Source organism: Ochotona curzoniae, unplaced genomic scaffold (assembly GCF_017591425.1).
Source record: "Ochotona curzoniae isolate NIBS_2020 unplaced genomic scaffold, NIBS_Ocur_1.0 contig_1071, whole genome shotgun sequence".
In the NCBI taxonomy this organism is placed as follows: Eukaryota; Metazoa; Chordata; class Mammalia; order Lagomorpha; family Ochotonidae; genus Ochotona; species Ochotona curzoniae.
In genome coordinates, this window is record NW_024464939.1 from 3,846,395 (window position 1) to 3,862,098 (window position 15,704).

General features: G+C 53.4%; 1 protein-coding gene across 1 annotated transcript; it reads left to right on the forward strand.

The window, feature by feature from the left end:
• Positions 1-2,256: 2,256 nt before the first annotated feature.
• Positions 2,257-13,552, forward strand: GRM6 (glutamate metabotropic receptor 6). The gene is made up of 10 exons (XM_040995258.1): positions 2,257-2,733; positions 4,822-5,038; positions 5,371-5,506; positions 6,170-6,324; positions 7,189-7,329; positions 7,419-7,619; positions 9,703-9,848; positions 9,950-10,573; positions 11,354-11,665; positions 12,388-13,552. Exons 1-10 carry the CDS (start codon positions 2,257-2,259, stop codon positions 12,586-12,588), a joined length of 2,610 nt encoding a protein of 869 aa, XP_040851192.1. The 3' UTR covers positions 12,589-13,552.
• Positions 13,553-15,704: the final 2,152 nt, after the last annotated feature.

The following is a 15,704-nucleotide window of genomic DNA, read 5'->3' on the forward strand; positions in this document are numbered from 1 at the left end:
CTGTACCCATGTGGGAGAACTGTACCCATGTGGAGGAAGTTCCTGGATCCTGACTTTGGATTGGCGCAGCACTGACCGTTGCGGTCACTTGGGGAGTGAATCATTGGACAGAGGATCGTCCTCTCTGTCTCTCCTCCTCTCTGTGTCATGACTTTGCAGTAGAATTGGATAAATCTTTAAAAAAAGAATCGCTGCCTATGGGGCCAATGTAGGAATAGCAAGCTGATGCTCTGCCTGGAACACTGCTGTCCAATATGGGCACTGGTTTGAGTCTGGCCACTCCACTTCTGATTCAGCACCCTGCTGCTAGCCTAGAAAAGCAGGGAAGGAAGACTCAAACTCTTGAGTTCCTGTACCTATGCGGGCAACCCAGAAGAAGCTTCTGGCTCCTGACTTCAGATCAGCTTACTTTCAGCCATTGAGGTCATTTGGGAGGTGAACCAGTAAATGGAAAATCTCTTTCTCTGTCTACCTTTTCTCTCTGTAACTCTGCCTTTCAATTAATTTTTTTTTAAATCTTTTTCAAAAAAAAAAAAAAAACTAGTTACTGCCTACACAACTTGAGGCCAAACTTGGGGGAGGCCCTCCCCCCCCAGGTATGTTGGTCATGCAGATTTATGTAAGGAGGTATAAGGAACAAATGTCAGGACATTTTTCTTCTGGAGACAAAGTCATCGCAGGCAGCTGTTTTCATCACTAATTCCCAGCCCCCTTTCATGTCTTGTTCTCCCTTTGCATGTCCCCTCCACCAGTGGCATCCTCTGGTCTAGCACCAGCTAAAAGCCCCATTCTCTCAGTTTCTAAAATGGGTAGCAATCAACATGGGCCTCCGTGCTCCCGGCTTTCCCCAGAGAAGAGATGGCTTCATGACTCTGGATGCGGAGGGAAAAGAAAAGATGACATGGTCCCTGCTTGTACCCTCTACCAGCCCTGTCCAAATCCCCAAGTACCACCCTAATCCATCCTGGTTAATGGAGCCTAAAGCTGGTTCAGGCTCTAGGGTGGGTGCCTGCTAATCCTTGTAGGCAGGAGCTCACCACCTGTGCCCAGGATGCTCTTTGTTCTCTTGGCACCAGAGAGCCAAACCCAGGGATCTCCACTGGGGATTGTGGTAAAAGTACAGGACAAAGCCTGGTATGTGTGGGCCCCTGCTCCAGGTGCTGTCTCAGACCCCAGGGCCCAGACTACCTTTACAGGGACCAGAAAAACTTGCAGTACCCATGAGCTACAGGTTGGGCCGGCTCTGTTCCTTTAGCCTGCCAAAGTCAAGGTGGGCTTGGTGGTGCTCCACCATTCTGGGTGCAGATAGTGATGCACACCCTCTGTGCAGTTTTGGCAGGGTCTCTGTCTTCTCTGGTTCTTCTATTGTCCCAGCTGTGCAACGGGGTTGACAGGAAAGGGATGTTGCCAGTGTGCTGCTCTTGGAGGTCAGCTAGAGCACAGCATGCCCCTCACCCACTCGCCTGTCAAGGCCACAAGCCCAGCACTGCTCTCCATCATTCTCACTAGCCAGTGGCCAGCCAGTGGACACCTTAGGCAGCTGAGGGCTGGGGCCAGGAAAGAGAGATGGACAAGAGGGTCTCAGAGAAGAGGGCCAGACCAAGAAGACAGAAAGAAAGCAGAAGGGAAGAGAGATACCAAGAGACTCAGAAACACAGCATAGGCAGAGGGACTAAGCCTGGGTGCCAGAGACAGTCCCAGGGAGAGCGTGCCTTGGTCGGTCAAGAACATAGGGACGCCAAGGGCACCACAGAGCTGGGGAGGAGGCAAGGGCAGTCAGGGAGATAGGGAGGGCCAGTCCACCAGTCATCCTCCTGCACAGGAGGGGTGTCCCCTGGGCTGAGCTGCCAGTCCCTCCCCAGAATCCTCAAATCCTCTCTAGCTCCGGGTGGTTAGCATCTGTCACTGGGTTGTTCAGAACAGACAGCGGCTGCTGTGGTGAGTGTGGCTTAAGCAGGGAATCTAAGTGGGCAGTGGGGAGAGCTCAAAGGAAGAGGGTTCGGGGGTTGACAGCAGGGATAGTGCTGGTGGGTGGAGGCAGTGACCGGGCAGGGGAACCCAAGTGGTCTGGTTCAAAGGCTGTAAAAATAAGTGGGGGGGGGGGGGCGGTGTTTATTGGGGGATGCATTCTCGCCCCCACCCTCTTTGGCTAATTTGCTCCGCGCAACGTTTAGAGTGAGCCCACCCTCCGCACTCCCAGCCAGCCATCCTGGTGAGAACGCGGCGCCCTGTCTTCCTTCCACAGGCGGTGAGCCAATGGCGCTGTTATTGCTGGTGCTGCTGGTGTGGCTGGAGCAGGAGGGACCGGTGCGAGCTGCGGGCTCGGTGCGTCTGGCGGGCGGCCTCACGCTGGGCGGTCTGTTCCCAGTGCACGCGCGCGGCGCGGCCGGCCGTGCGTGCGGCCAGCTGAAGAAAGAGCAAGGTGTGCACCGGCTCGAGGCCATGTTATACGCGTTGGACCGCGTGAACGCCGACCCGGAGCTGCTACCTGGCGTGCGCCTGGGCGCGCGGCTGCTGGACACCTGCTCGCGGGACACGTACGCGCTGGAGCAGGCGCTGAGCTTCGTGCAGGCGCTGATACGCGGCCGAGGCGACGGAGACGAGGCGGCCGTGCGCTGTCCCGGGGGCGTCCCTCCGCTACGCACCGCGCCCCCTGAGCGCGTGGTGGCGGTGGTGGGCGCCTCGGCCAGCTCGGTCTCCATCATGGTGGCGAACGTGCTGCGCCTGTTCGCGGTGAGGGCTTGCGAGACGGGACAGGGCGCCCAACGGTAGTTCCCGTTCACAGCTTCGGGTGGCCAATGGCTTTCTTCCTTGACCTCTTTCTGAGAGCGTCTGCTTTTCAATCACTTTAATTCACACAGATGAAAAACTGCTTTGAGAAACACTGTCCAGCCAGACGCACTCGGATGCATACGATCCTAACACCCCAGCTCCGCCCCTCTCTCCACACACCTTGGCCACCAACACGCATTCCCTCGTTTGTGAACTCCGGGCTAGCACAGATGCAGCCTGAGCCTTGGGGGTGGGATGGGGACGTCAGTTCCTCCACCTGTGCACTTGCTAGGATGCCCTCCTTTTGTGTACAACCTGCACAACAGTGCAAGGTATTCCGGCTCCCTGAGCTGTGAGGGAGGAGGAACTCCCAGGTTCCCTTCTTTCAAAACAGCCATTGGGAGGCTCTCCTGGACGGCTTGGATTGGAGAGGCCGGAAAGCTCTAGCAAGTGTCTCCTATTTTTTTTTTTCTTTTTAAAATCATCTTTTAAACTCTGAATATCCCTGGGGGGCTTGGAACAGGAGCTGCGGGCTCTTCTTTCTGGAGTGGGCATGGCCCTTCCTGCCTTAGGCTGTGGGAGCTGGGAAGAGCAGCACGGGGTCCCTTGCATTCCCAGGGACAGAGGCTGTGGCATTTGGGGTTCCCTGAGGGGCGCTAGCCAGTGCTGCCCACAGCAGGGAGTGCAGCTTCCTGGGGATCTGGTTCTTGCAGGGCCACCAACGACTGTGCCTATCCCCCTAACCCTACCCATGTTGGTTGGACATGCCACCCTGGGGGCAGGGGAGGGACAGACACTTAGCTCCTCCCACCCCACTGTGCTCTGTGTGGCAATATCAGCATGGCTTTCCCTCTGGCTCCCTGTTTTTCTGTCTCCATCCCTCCCAGATCTGTTCTCCACTCCTCCCTCCCCCGCTGCCATGCTCCACACATGTTTTCATTCTTACTCAGGCCTCCCCACCCCTTCCTTCCAGTTCCTCACCCCCTGACTAGCACACATTCTGTTCTGCTCCATGCACTGGGCTCTGAATGCCCCTTTCTTTGCTGTGCCTCCACTGCTCATTCTGTCCCCTCTACGTGCCAGCCCCACTGCCTGCCCACTCTGTCCCCTCTTGTCAAGCCCTAGCTGAGGTGCGATTCTTCCCCACTCCTTTTACATTTCCTCCCCCTCTCCTCTTTTGTCCTTTGGCTGGCTTCGTTTGTAATCCTTTCTTTCATTGCTCTAATGCACACAGATAAAATCTAGTTCCAAACAAACCCTTCTGGAAGTCCGGACTTGACCTTCAATCCAGCTGTGCTCTCCAGGTCCCTGTCTGCCTGCATCCTTTGAAGGGCTACCATGTGCACTAGAGGTCCCTTGGTGGGACTTAGGAAAATGCCTTTTGCTCAGGAGCTGTCAGGGATGCACCTTTCCCCTCAGTGGATGCAATCTAGGCCCATTGCATGCACTTGCTCTAGGCTAGGCTGCAATCTCAGCTTCCACTTGGCTAGGGTGTCCTTGTGGGCACAGCTGTCTCTGGTGGCCCTGCTCTGTCTCCTCAGACTCAGGCCTCCCCAGGTTAAGTTGCTGATGCCATAGCATAACATCCACTTTTGGCATCAGCATCCCATATGGATGCTGGTTTGTGTCCCAGCTGCTCCATTTCCAATTCAGCTCTCTGCTAATGACCTGAGTGGGTAGAAGAGGATGGACCAAGACGTTGGGCTCCTGCACCCATGTGGGAGACCTAGAGGAGGTTCCTGGTTCCTGACTTCATACTGCCCAAGCTTTGGCCATTGCAGCTCTTTGGGGAGTAAGCCAACAGATGGAAGACCTCTCTGTCTCTCTCCCTCTGTAAATATGACTCTCCAATAAAAATGAATAAATATAAAAAAAAAAACCCAAAAACTTAGATTGAGAGGCTACTCCTGCTGCCTCATCCTGAAACCCTCTGTTGGTCCCCAGAGCCCACTATGCCCTCTATGCCCTCTATGCCTGAGTCCCCATGGCTGTCCCTCCCTTGGGTCCCCCAGCCTTCATCCACAGCCCGGGTGTCCTTCCCATCTGCAGATTCCCCAGATCAGCTATGCGTCCACAGCGCCGGAGCTCAGCGATGCCACACGCTATGACTTCTTCTCCAGAGTGGTACCCCCAGACTCCTACCAGGCCCAGGCCATGGTGGACATTGTGCGGGCCTTGGGCTGGAACTACGTGTCCACACTGGCCTCCGAGGGCAACTATGGCGAGAGTGGGGTAGAGGCCTTCGTGCAGATCTCCCGCGAGGCTGGTGAGCTGGGGGTTTGTGGTCTGGGTCCAGGGAGCCTACAAAGGTGTAAGCCAACAGTGGATGGGGTAGGGTGGAGCCAAGAGATGAGGGCACTGGGTCCGCTGGGGGCCTCAGCCATGTGGTGAAGGAACCATAGGTAGGCAGAACCCCCCTGCCCTGTGCAGGCCCTGCTCTTGTCTGGTGGCCTAGAGGCCAAATGTCACCCTGTGAGCCCCTCAGCCAGACTCCTTCCCCCCAGCAGAGGTGTCTCATGCCCAAGAACACAGTCACAAGTCTGGGTGGCTGGGCGGGCTGGTGACAGGAGCACTGACTTTGGTATTCCTAATGCCCAGGTGGGGTCTGTATTGCCCAATCCATCAAGATTCCCAGGGAACCAAAGCCAGGCGAATTCAACAAGGTGATCAAGAGGCTCATGGAGACCCCCAATGCACGGGGCATCATCATCTTTGCCAGCGAGGACGACATCAGGTCGGACGGGGGAGGGGGCAGTTTGCCCCAGGCTCTCTTTGAGGCCCGTCCCTTCTGCCACACTCACCTTCCCTCCTCATTCCTTCACTCTTCCCATCCCCCACCCCACTTCATTTGCTGTGATCTGAATCCAGGGTTCTCAGAAATGAATGCCAGCTGGTCTTGGTGAAGACTTCCCCACACTGGCTCACAGACCTAGAACAAGCAGGTGGTATATCACACACACACACACACACACACACACACACACACACACACACACACACATACACACGAGGCTGCCAGTGGCATTGGTGGAGGCAGATGGAGAATGGAGGTTTCTCACTGGCCTTAAATTTCTCATATGCTCCCCCCCCCATTTCCTGTTCCTGTCAAAAGTAAAAAGTTACACAAAGCTGAGTAATTTGTAAAGAAATGAGATTTAATCTAGCTGCCCCCACTGGACCCACCTGCCTCCCACATAGAGGACCAAGCCTCCAGCACACAAACAGCTGCACCACATCGCAGCACATATGGAGGGCCAATGGGCAGAGCATGGGGGCAGGGCTGGGGTTGGAGGGTTCCCAGTTCCTCTTGGGTAGAGGGATTGCACAGGTGAGGGTCCTGGGCCAGGCAAGAGAAGAACCCCCAGGTTCTTACTCATCCATCCTCCATTTCTTCTAGGCGAGTCCTGGAGGCCACGCGCCAGGCCAACCTAACTGGCCACTTCCTGTGGGTGGGCTCAGACAGCTGGGGATCTAAGACCTCCCCAATCCTGAGCTTGGAGGAAGAGGCTGTGGGGGCCATCACCATTCTTCCCAAGAGGGCTTCCATTGACGGTGAGGCCTGGAGCAGTGCAGCCCCCCGACCCTGTGCTCCTCCCCAAGATCCTCTTCAGGGCTGCTCACCCTGTGAGCACACCATGATCCAGGTCCCTTGTGGGAGCTCCGGATTCCACAGTTCTGAGGGTTCTGTCTACCCTCCCCCTGCAGTGTCAAGCGCTTCACTCACTATGCAGAAGGGAGTTGCTAGTGTGTGTGGTTTTTAGGGTGGCGTGGGTATTTCTGGTTCTACTGAATGTCTGTTTGAAGGGTGAGGCTTAGAGGGAGATGCCAAGGGCATGGCAGGGAGCATCCATTGGTCACAGGGATAGGGCCTCACCTCAAACTGGGATCGCTCATTTTTCCAAAGAAGAGCCCAAGGCAAAGCTGTGTTACCAAGCCCAGGCCCGTAGGCTTCCAAGCTTTTGGGAGTGCACACTCTTATACCACTGCTTTCAGCTGGGATGCTTTTAGTTGCAAATGACAAACTGGACTGAGAATGGCAGCAAGTCTGAAATGAGCTGACTATCAGAGGCAGTGCAGTGAGCTTGGGTGATCTGCACACCCCCTATGTAGTCACTTTGTGTCTTTGTACTTGTGGTCTCATGTTCACTCACAAGTCGGCTGCTGAAGCTCTTCCTGTTACCTCTTCCCAGCAGCACCCCTACTGAGAAGGAAAGGCAGGGAGGACAGGAGCCTTTCCAATGAGGGAGGCTCTGAATCATAACAGGACACGATGTCTACTGCAGGCCTTGGATTCTCTCTCCAACTCCCAACTCATCTACTCCAGCCCTGGTCAGAACTTGGTCCCATGGCTACCCCCAGCACCCCAGCCAGCTGTGATGTGGCCACCTCCCTCCTCCTCTTCCCCCATCCCCTTAGGCTTTGACCAGTACTTCATGACTCGCTCCCTGGAGAACAATCGCAGGAACATCTGGTTTGCGGAATTCTGGGAAGAGAATTTTAACTGCAAGCTGACCAGCTCTGGCAGACAAAATGAGGAAGCCGTTCGCAAGTGCACAGGTGAGGACTGCCTGGAGAGGTGAGGGGCTGGTGTGGGGAGGAGGTGCGTGGGTGCCAGGCACACTACCTGCAGACATCCCCAAGGACAGGTGAGGAACGCATCGGCCAGGACTCTGCCTATGAGCAGGAAGGAAAGGTGCAGTTTGTGATCGACGCTGTGTACGCCATTGCCCACGCCCTCCACAGCATGCACCAGGCCCTCTGCCCTGGGCAAACAGGCCTGTGCCCGGCTATGGAACCCACAGATGGGAGGACTCTGCTCCAGTACATTCGAGCTGTGCGCTTCAATGGTGAGTGGGTGCCAGGGCTCCCACTGGAATGGGTTTCTCTTTAGGGTAGGAGAAAGAAGTACAAGCATGGTAATGGGCTTGTGTGTCTGGGGCCAGTGGCAGGACACTTGAGCCAAGCTGTGGTCACCACTTTTGAATGTCCCTTCCTTGCCTGGGCTTCAGTACTCTTTGCCCTTGCTAAATTCCAGCATCCAGAAGCTTCTCTGTTTCTTTGGCAGCTCACATTCAGCATCCCTCTCCACCACACCGAGCTTAGGGGCACAGCTAGAGCCTGTGAGCACACATGGGCACACTTCCATCTGCACAAGGGCCCTCCCTCAGGCACAGGCACGTGACCTGGAGACCACAGCTTCTGAAAGGACCCAGATGGACTCAGCCATGCGCAGTACTTGGAGAGAGATGGCCTGGGCTCTTCCACTGGATGCTTCCTCTCCCCTTTCGCTGCCGCACTTGTGGCTAAATCAGACCAGCTCAGCAAGCTGGCAGACCAAATATTCTTTCCTTTCTTTTTTTAAGACTTTTAAAATTTTATTGGAAAGGCAGATCAGATAAACAGAGAATGAGAGACAGTGAGAAAGATCTTCCAACCACTGGCCCAGTCCCCAAATGGCCACAATGGCCAGAGCTGAGCCGATTTGAAGCCAGGAGTTTCTTTTGGGTCTCCCATGTGGGTGCAGGCTCCCAAGACTTTGAGCCATCCACTACTGCTTTCCCAGGTCACAAGCAGGGAGCTGGATGGGAAGTAGAACAGCCAGGACATGAACTGGCACCCATATGGGATCCTGGTGCTTCAAGGGCAGGATTAGCCAACTGAGCCATTGTGCCATGCCCCAGATTAAGTATGTTAATGAGATGTGTCAGACCGCTCAAATGAGTACCAATTTCACAATGTCATCAGACACTGTATGAAGCGAAACTCGAGCTTTCTTTTTTCCAGGCAGCAGGAGCTACATCCTGATGCTGCCCACTAAGTGTGCTGCAGGATGGCTGCACAGTATGCAATCCCACGGCATGGAGTTTGCTCCACCATTGTGCACCTATCACCCCCACCCAACCCCAGCTCCTTTCATTTTGTTAAGTGGAACTCTTGTCGTCATTCTGCACTCTCCCGGGCCATGCCTGCCCCCACTGGTCACCATGCTGCTTTGTGTCTCTCTGGGCTTCACTGCTGTGGGTATCTCCCCTGAGCAACACTGTTACGTACCAGATTCACTGTGACTGGCTGTTTCACCCCACAGAGTATCCTCAAGGTCTATCCACAGTGTAGCAGGTGTCAGATGCCCTTCCCTTTTTCAAGGAAGACCATGCTCCATTGTTCACAGCCCACTTTTTGTCATTTGTTCATCCGCGAGGACACACATGGTGTGCTTCCACCTGTTGGCTGTGGTGATAAATGTTGCTCTGAGCATGCGGGTACACATACCGCTCCTAGACCCTGCTTGCTGTTCTTTTTGGGGTGCCAGGTGGTGTGGCGATTCTGTGTTTAATTGCTCAAGGAACATCTGTACTGTTTTACATAGTGAACAAGGTTTCTAGCTTTTCCACATCCTTGTTAACACTGGTCTCTTTCTGCTTTTTTTTTTTTTAATGTTGTCTATTACATTTTTATTGAAGAGTGTGCACTCACACTACCACTTCACTCCCCCCAAATGCCTACAACCTCTGGGGCTGGGCCCTAACTGAAGCTGGGAGCTGGGAATTCAGTCCAGATCTCCCACTTGGAGGCAGGCATCCGATTTCTTGAGCCATCACTTGCTGTCTCCTAGGGTCTGCTTTGGCAGGAATTGGATGTCAGGAGCTGAAGCCAGGAATTGAACCAAAGCACCCTGGTGCGGAACATGCTATCCAGTCATTGGCTAAACACCAGCTCCCTGTTGTGTCTTGTTAGTGGACAAATGTGACACCTTGCCATGGCTTTGATTTTTGTCTTCCTGATGGCAAGAGAAGATGAGGCTCCTTTCATGTTAAGTTCTCCCTATAGCCTGGCTGGTCTTAAGGTCCCTCCAGACTAGTCTTGACCTGGGTGGGTATGGGAGGGGAGAGGAGATGACAACCAGCTGGAGGTAAAAGACTCTCCCTTCAGGAAGTGCGGGAACCCCTGTGATGTTCAACGAGAACGGAGATGCACCGGGCCGCTATGACATCTTCCAGTACCAGGCGGCCAATGGCAGTGCCAGCAGCGGAGGGTACCAGGCTGTGGGCCAATGGGCAGAGGCCCTCAGACTGGATGTGAGTGGTCTGCATAACCAAATTTTGGGTGACCAGGAGATGGGCTCCTCATTCCTGGGGGGCTCACTCAGGTCCCCCTGCCTGTGTTTCACCCATGGCAGGTAGAAGCCCTCCAGTGGTCAGGCGACCCGCATGAGGTGCCCCCGTCTCAGTGCAGCCTCCCCTGTGGGGCTGGAGAGCGGAAGAAGATGGTGAAGGGCGTGCCCTGCTGCTGGCACTGTGAGGCCTGCGATGGCTACCGCTTTCAGGTGGATGAGTTCACGTGTGAGGCCTGCCCAGGGCACATGAGGCCCACACCCAACCACACAGGCTGCCGGCCCACGCCTGTGGTCGGCCTCACCTGGTCCTCCCCCTGGGCGGCCCCACCTCTCCTCCTGGCTGTGCTGGGCATCGTGGCCACCACCACGGTGGTGGGCACCTTCATTCGCCACAACGACACACCCATTGTGCGCGCCTCCGGCCGTGAGTTGAGCTACGTGCTCCTCACTGGCATCTTCCTCATCTACGCTGTCACCTTCCTTATGGTGGCTGAGCCTGGGGCAGCCGTGTGTGCTGCTCGCCGCCTCTTCCTGGGCCTGGGTACCACACTCAGCTACTCGGCCCTGCTCACCAAGACCAACCGCATCTATCGCATCTTCGAGCAGGGCAAGCGCTCCGTCACACCCCCACCATTCATCAGCCCCACCTCGCAGCTTGTCATCACCTTCAGCCTCACCTCCCTGCAGGTGCGGAGGGACTGGCCAAGGGGACTGTCCTTAGCCCCCATATCTGAAAAGCCATATTTATAGAGTCCCCTCTTCTTGGTTGTGGATCCCCTGTCAATTAAAACGAAACAGTAAAAACCACAGGAGCTGAGGGAGGTGTAGGCTGCTCTTATGCAATGAGAGAAAGGCAGAGGGGAGGCTGGTCCTCGCAGGAGCCACATCAGAGACGCAGGTGACTGTGAAGTCCATGAGGCTGTGTGACTGCAATGCAGTGCAGTTATTCTCACAGGTTGAACTTGTGCTTTCATACTTTGGCCCAAAAAGGAAACAGGAGAGACACATCCCACGGACTTTCCAGAAGCAAAGAACCAGTTTCCCTAAGAGGATTAGAATTGCCCAGTTCCCTCAGTGTAGGGAGTAAGAGGAGTGGGACTTCTGTGGAGTGGCATGTCTGGTTCCAGCACATGACCACAACTCACTTAGCAGACTTGCTTCCTACTGTTTTCCAAGGCCGTGACATCACAGCAAGTTAGGGAGCTCCTGAGAGGTGTGGGATGGGTGGTTGGGAGGCGGGCCTGCTGTTACACTGGCAGCCCCAGTCAAGCTGATGGGACCCAGTGGAAGGGGGGCTTCAACTATCCTCCTGGGTCTGCCACAGAGTAGTCCTCCCCACTAAGTGGCTCCACACACACCACATATTTATTGCCATGTAAGGGGACCCTAACCTGCCAGAGAGTTAGGACAGGATTGACCCTGGAGGGGATGGTATGTGTCTCCCTGACACAACTTCGGCTCTTGCAGGTGGTGGGAGTGATAGCGTGGCTAGGGGCCTTGCCCCCACACAGCGTCATCGACTATGAAGAGCAGCGCACGGTAGATCCAGAGCAGGCCAGAGGGGTGCTCAAGTGCGACATGTCGGATCTGTCCCTCATCGGTTGCCTGGGCTACAGCCTCCTGCTCATGGTCACATGCACCGTGTATGCCATCAAGGCCCGTGGTGTCCCTGAGACCTTCAATGAGGCCAAGCCCATTGGCTTCACCATGTACACCACCTGCATCGTCTGGCTGGCCTTCGTGCCCATCTTCTTCGGCACTGCCCAGTCTGCTGAAAAGGTACCTGGGACCCCACTAGAGGTAATGCTGTCTGGTCTGTCCAGGCAAGGGCTCCACAGTTCCCAGAGCCAGACAGGCTGTGGATTCTTCATTAATGGAATGATTGCTTGGTTGGAGGGATGACTCAGGGCTTCTGCATTACCTGTTGTTCTCAAAATCACTCATGTTTTCCCTGACCCATTCATCCATCTCTTCAATGCACTCCATAATCTCGACTCTTCTTGGCATTTTTTGTCTTTAAATGTCTAAATCCATTCATTGATGCTTGGCTTGCTTGTGATGGTTCAGTCTGTCATTTGTTCATATCTGTTTGACCTTCAGCTCGACATGTTGATGTGTGTAGGAAAATATATGCTTACTCACCTGTGCCATTCACTACCTTGTCCATTGACCCCTTCATGCAGTCACTGTTCATTTTTTCGTTGTTGCCTTTGAGAACATGTTCATTCCCTGGTTCACACGTTCTGGCCCTTTTAGACATAGAAACTGGTTCCTTGGGCAATCCTGTTACTAACACTGGTCACTTGCCACTCACTTCCCTTCTGCCTACATGAGTCACAAAGTGGCTGCCAACTTTCCCACACACTGGAACTTTGTAAATGCTGTGTCCTCTGCCCTCTCACTCAACTGCAGTAGATACCTCCTGTCTAAGTGGCTGTGAGTGTGCAGGCATGGGAGGGGACAAGGCTGAGTCCCCACTCATGCCTTCTTCCATGGCTTAGATCTACATCCAGACAGCCACACTGACCGTGTCCTTGAGCCTCAGTGCATCGGTGTCCCTTGGCATGCTCTACGTGCCCAAAACCTACATCATCCTGTTCCACCCCGAGCAGAATGTGGCCAAGCGGAAGCGGAGCCTCAAGACCACCTCCACAGTGGCAGCAGCCCCACTCAAGGGAGAGGACACACAGGAGCCTAAGTAGCAAGGCATGCTGGAACTGGGAGACCAGCTGCTCCCTGTCTTCTCTTGTGCTTGCTTCCTGCTGGAAGCCGGCGAGAACTCTTATTCATTGTCCCTGAAGGGAGTCCCTGAAGCCTGCACCCAGTGTGGATGGGGCCAGCCTTGTGCAAAGATCCGAACTATATCCCATGATAATCCTCTGCATTTCTGCACAGTTCAACCTGCCCTTTCTTCTCTGTAGGCTAGACCTTCCTACTTTCGGTGGGCCAAGAGAACTCCCCACTCCAGTCTCTGATGTGAAGGTCAAAGGTGACAAAGATTCCCTGGCCATTAGGTGAGATTCCCAGCCCTTGACCAGCCAGTAAGTAACCTGGGGATAGGGCAGTATAGGAGAGCCAGTAGACTCCAGGATGAAATTGGTGCCATGGGTTGAGTCAAGACTTTCCGCTTAGAGCAACTTGCACAGGATCTTGTCTGTAGTGAGGATGGACCTTAACAGAGGAATTTAGGATGGAAGCAAAACTTATTTGCTAGGAAGGCCTTTGGGTGAAATGAGCAGAAGTACAGCCTCATTCACTTTCATATCATCTTCATTCTGAAAAAGCCAGGTATCAGGTATAGAACTTTGTGTTTCTGGGAGTCAGACTTTGTACGTGTCCAACTGACTTCTTGCTTGTTGGGGGAATTTCCTCCAGGGTTCACGTTCTAAGCTTATTTTGAAGGCCAACCACACAAGGGCTAACACAAAACTCTCCTCTACCATGCTGGACTTAGTGTGACTTGAAAGGCATCTCCTGGGAGCACTACCACTGGGAAGAGACTCACCTTGTTACTCTTGTCTCCTGGGGTTTTTCTGCTTGTGAATTAGTGAATTGTCTTGTGCTTGCAAAGCATGGTGTTTCCCAGGCTTATCTGCAGTGTGCATGCTCGGATGGGTCTCCTTGCAACATCAAGCTTCTGCCTATTAGTGCTGCCACAGGCATTTACCTCCCAGGTCACCCGGCTGCAACCCTGAAATGCAGGCTCTCCTGCAGCCCAGCCATCTTGCTCTCCCGGTCCTCCTGCTGTGAGCTTTCCCTTGGGAAGATGCAGTCAGTATGTGCAAAATGTCTCCCTTCAGTCTCTTTTTTGGGAGTGTTCAGTGGAGTTGCTAGCTCTCTAAATGTTTGCCTGTGAGTTTTCCAAGTGTAGCATTGAGTTATCTGACACCTGATCCACCTACTTGAACATCTAAATGGCATTTTGATGTTTTTTTCCCCTCTCACATCTGTGCAGTCTGTTAGCTAGACATTTTGCCAGCATGGGTTTCTCTGCTGCTGGGTAAGAGCTTACCTGTACCTGAAGGCTTTCTCATCTGCCCTCATTGGGTGATTTCCATGCCAGCGGAAGCGGAGCTTGGGAGCGGAGGCGTAGCCCACAGTAACAACAGTGACGGTTTTCCTCTCTAAAGCAGGGCAAGCTCATGTCTGGACCTCAGCCCGTCTGTGGTGTTTTCAGTGTAGCTGATGTGCTGAGACTGGTACAGGAGGATGTTTTTTTATAACAGTTATGTTTTTATGCCTTCCCACAACTGTGAGTTTTTGTATAGCTCGTGTCACAACTGCTATTCATTTTTTCTCTTGGAAGATTCCCCATTGATACATTAACATGCATTGTGTCTCCCTTTGCTTGATGATATTTTATTAATAAACATAACTCTTCCCCCCAAAAGTCAGACTTGTGGTTTCTCTTATTTTATTATATACTTATTGTTTGGTAGGACTCCTTTTTTTCCTTTGTAGATTTATTTTTATTTGAAATGCAGATTTATAGAGAAGGAGGGACAAAGAGAAGATCTTTCATCTACTGGTTTACTTTTCAAATGGCCACAATTGCTGGAGCTGAGCCAATATGAATATAGGAACCCAAAGCTTCATGGGTCCAGTCCTATAGCCGAGCAGCTGAAGTCCTCCCCTTGCACACGCTGGGATCCCATATGGGTGCCAATTCATGTCGTGGTGGCTCCACGTCCCATCCAGTTCCCTGCCTGTGCCTGGGAAATCAGTCAAGGTTGACCCAAAGCCTTGGGACCCTGCACCCAAATGGGAAGAAGCTCCAGGCTCTTGGCTTAGGATTGGCTCAGCTCTGGCTGTTGTGGCCACTTGGGGAGTGAATCCTTAGATGGAAGATCTTCCTCTCTGTCTCTCCTCCTCTCTGTATATCTGACTTTCCAATAAATATAAATGCATCTTTTTTTTTTTAAAGATTTATTTTTATTATTTTTTTTCATTGGAAAGGCAAATATACAGAGAGGAGAGACAGAGAGGAAGATCTTCCATCCGATGATTCACTCCCCAAGTGAGCGCAACGGCTGATGCTATGTCGATCCGAAGCCAGGAGCCTCTTCCGGGTCTCCTACACGGGTGCAGGGTCCCAAAGCTTTGGGCCATCCTCGACTGCTTTCCCGGGCCACAGGCAGGGAGCTGGAAGGGAAGCGGGGCTGCCGGGATTAGAACCGGCACCTATATGGGATCCCGGGCGTGCAAGGCGAGGACCTTAACCACTGCACCACCGCGCCGGGCCCAATGTATCTTTTTAAAAAAGAAAGAAAAGGAGCCAGGAGCTTCCTCCAGATCTTCCACATGGGTGCAGGGGCCTAAGCACTTAGGCTATCCTCTGCTGCTTGCTCAGAGGGGGAGCTGGATGAGAAGTGGAGCAGTCAGGACTCAAACTGGTGCCCATATGAGATGCCAGTGTCTCAGATGAAGGATTAGCCTGGTATGCAACTGTAATACCCCCAGCATTCCTTTTAAGATAGAAGGAAGCACACAGGATGCACAATTGCCATATGGGGAACCAGTTGTTTGTTAGAATGATACCTTTATTTCTAAATAGGTACAAATCCCAAAGCACAAATAGTTTCTATTTCACTGGCATTGATAGGTAAAGACGGCTCCAGTGGACAGACAGAACAGAACCCCAATATTCTGCGCAATGACCCTGGTGTCTGAAGATCTTCAACCCATGCAGAAAATGGGAAAGGAATGCAAAACGGAACAATGAGGAGGAGATGAAGCTCTGATGGGAAAAGGCTGAGCAGGAAGAGGGATTGGAAAAGCTACACAAGGGTGAGGAGAGGCAAGTTAGTGAGAAGACTGG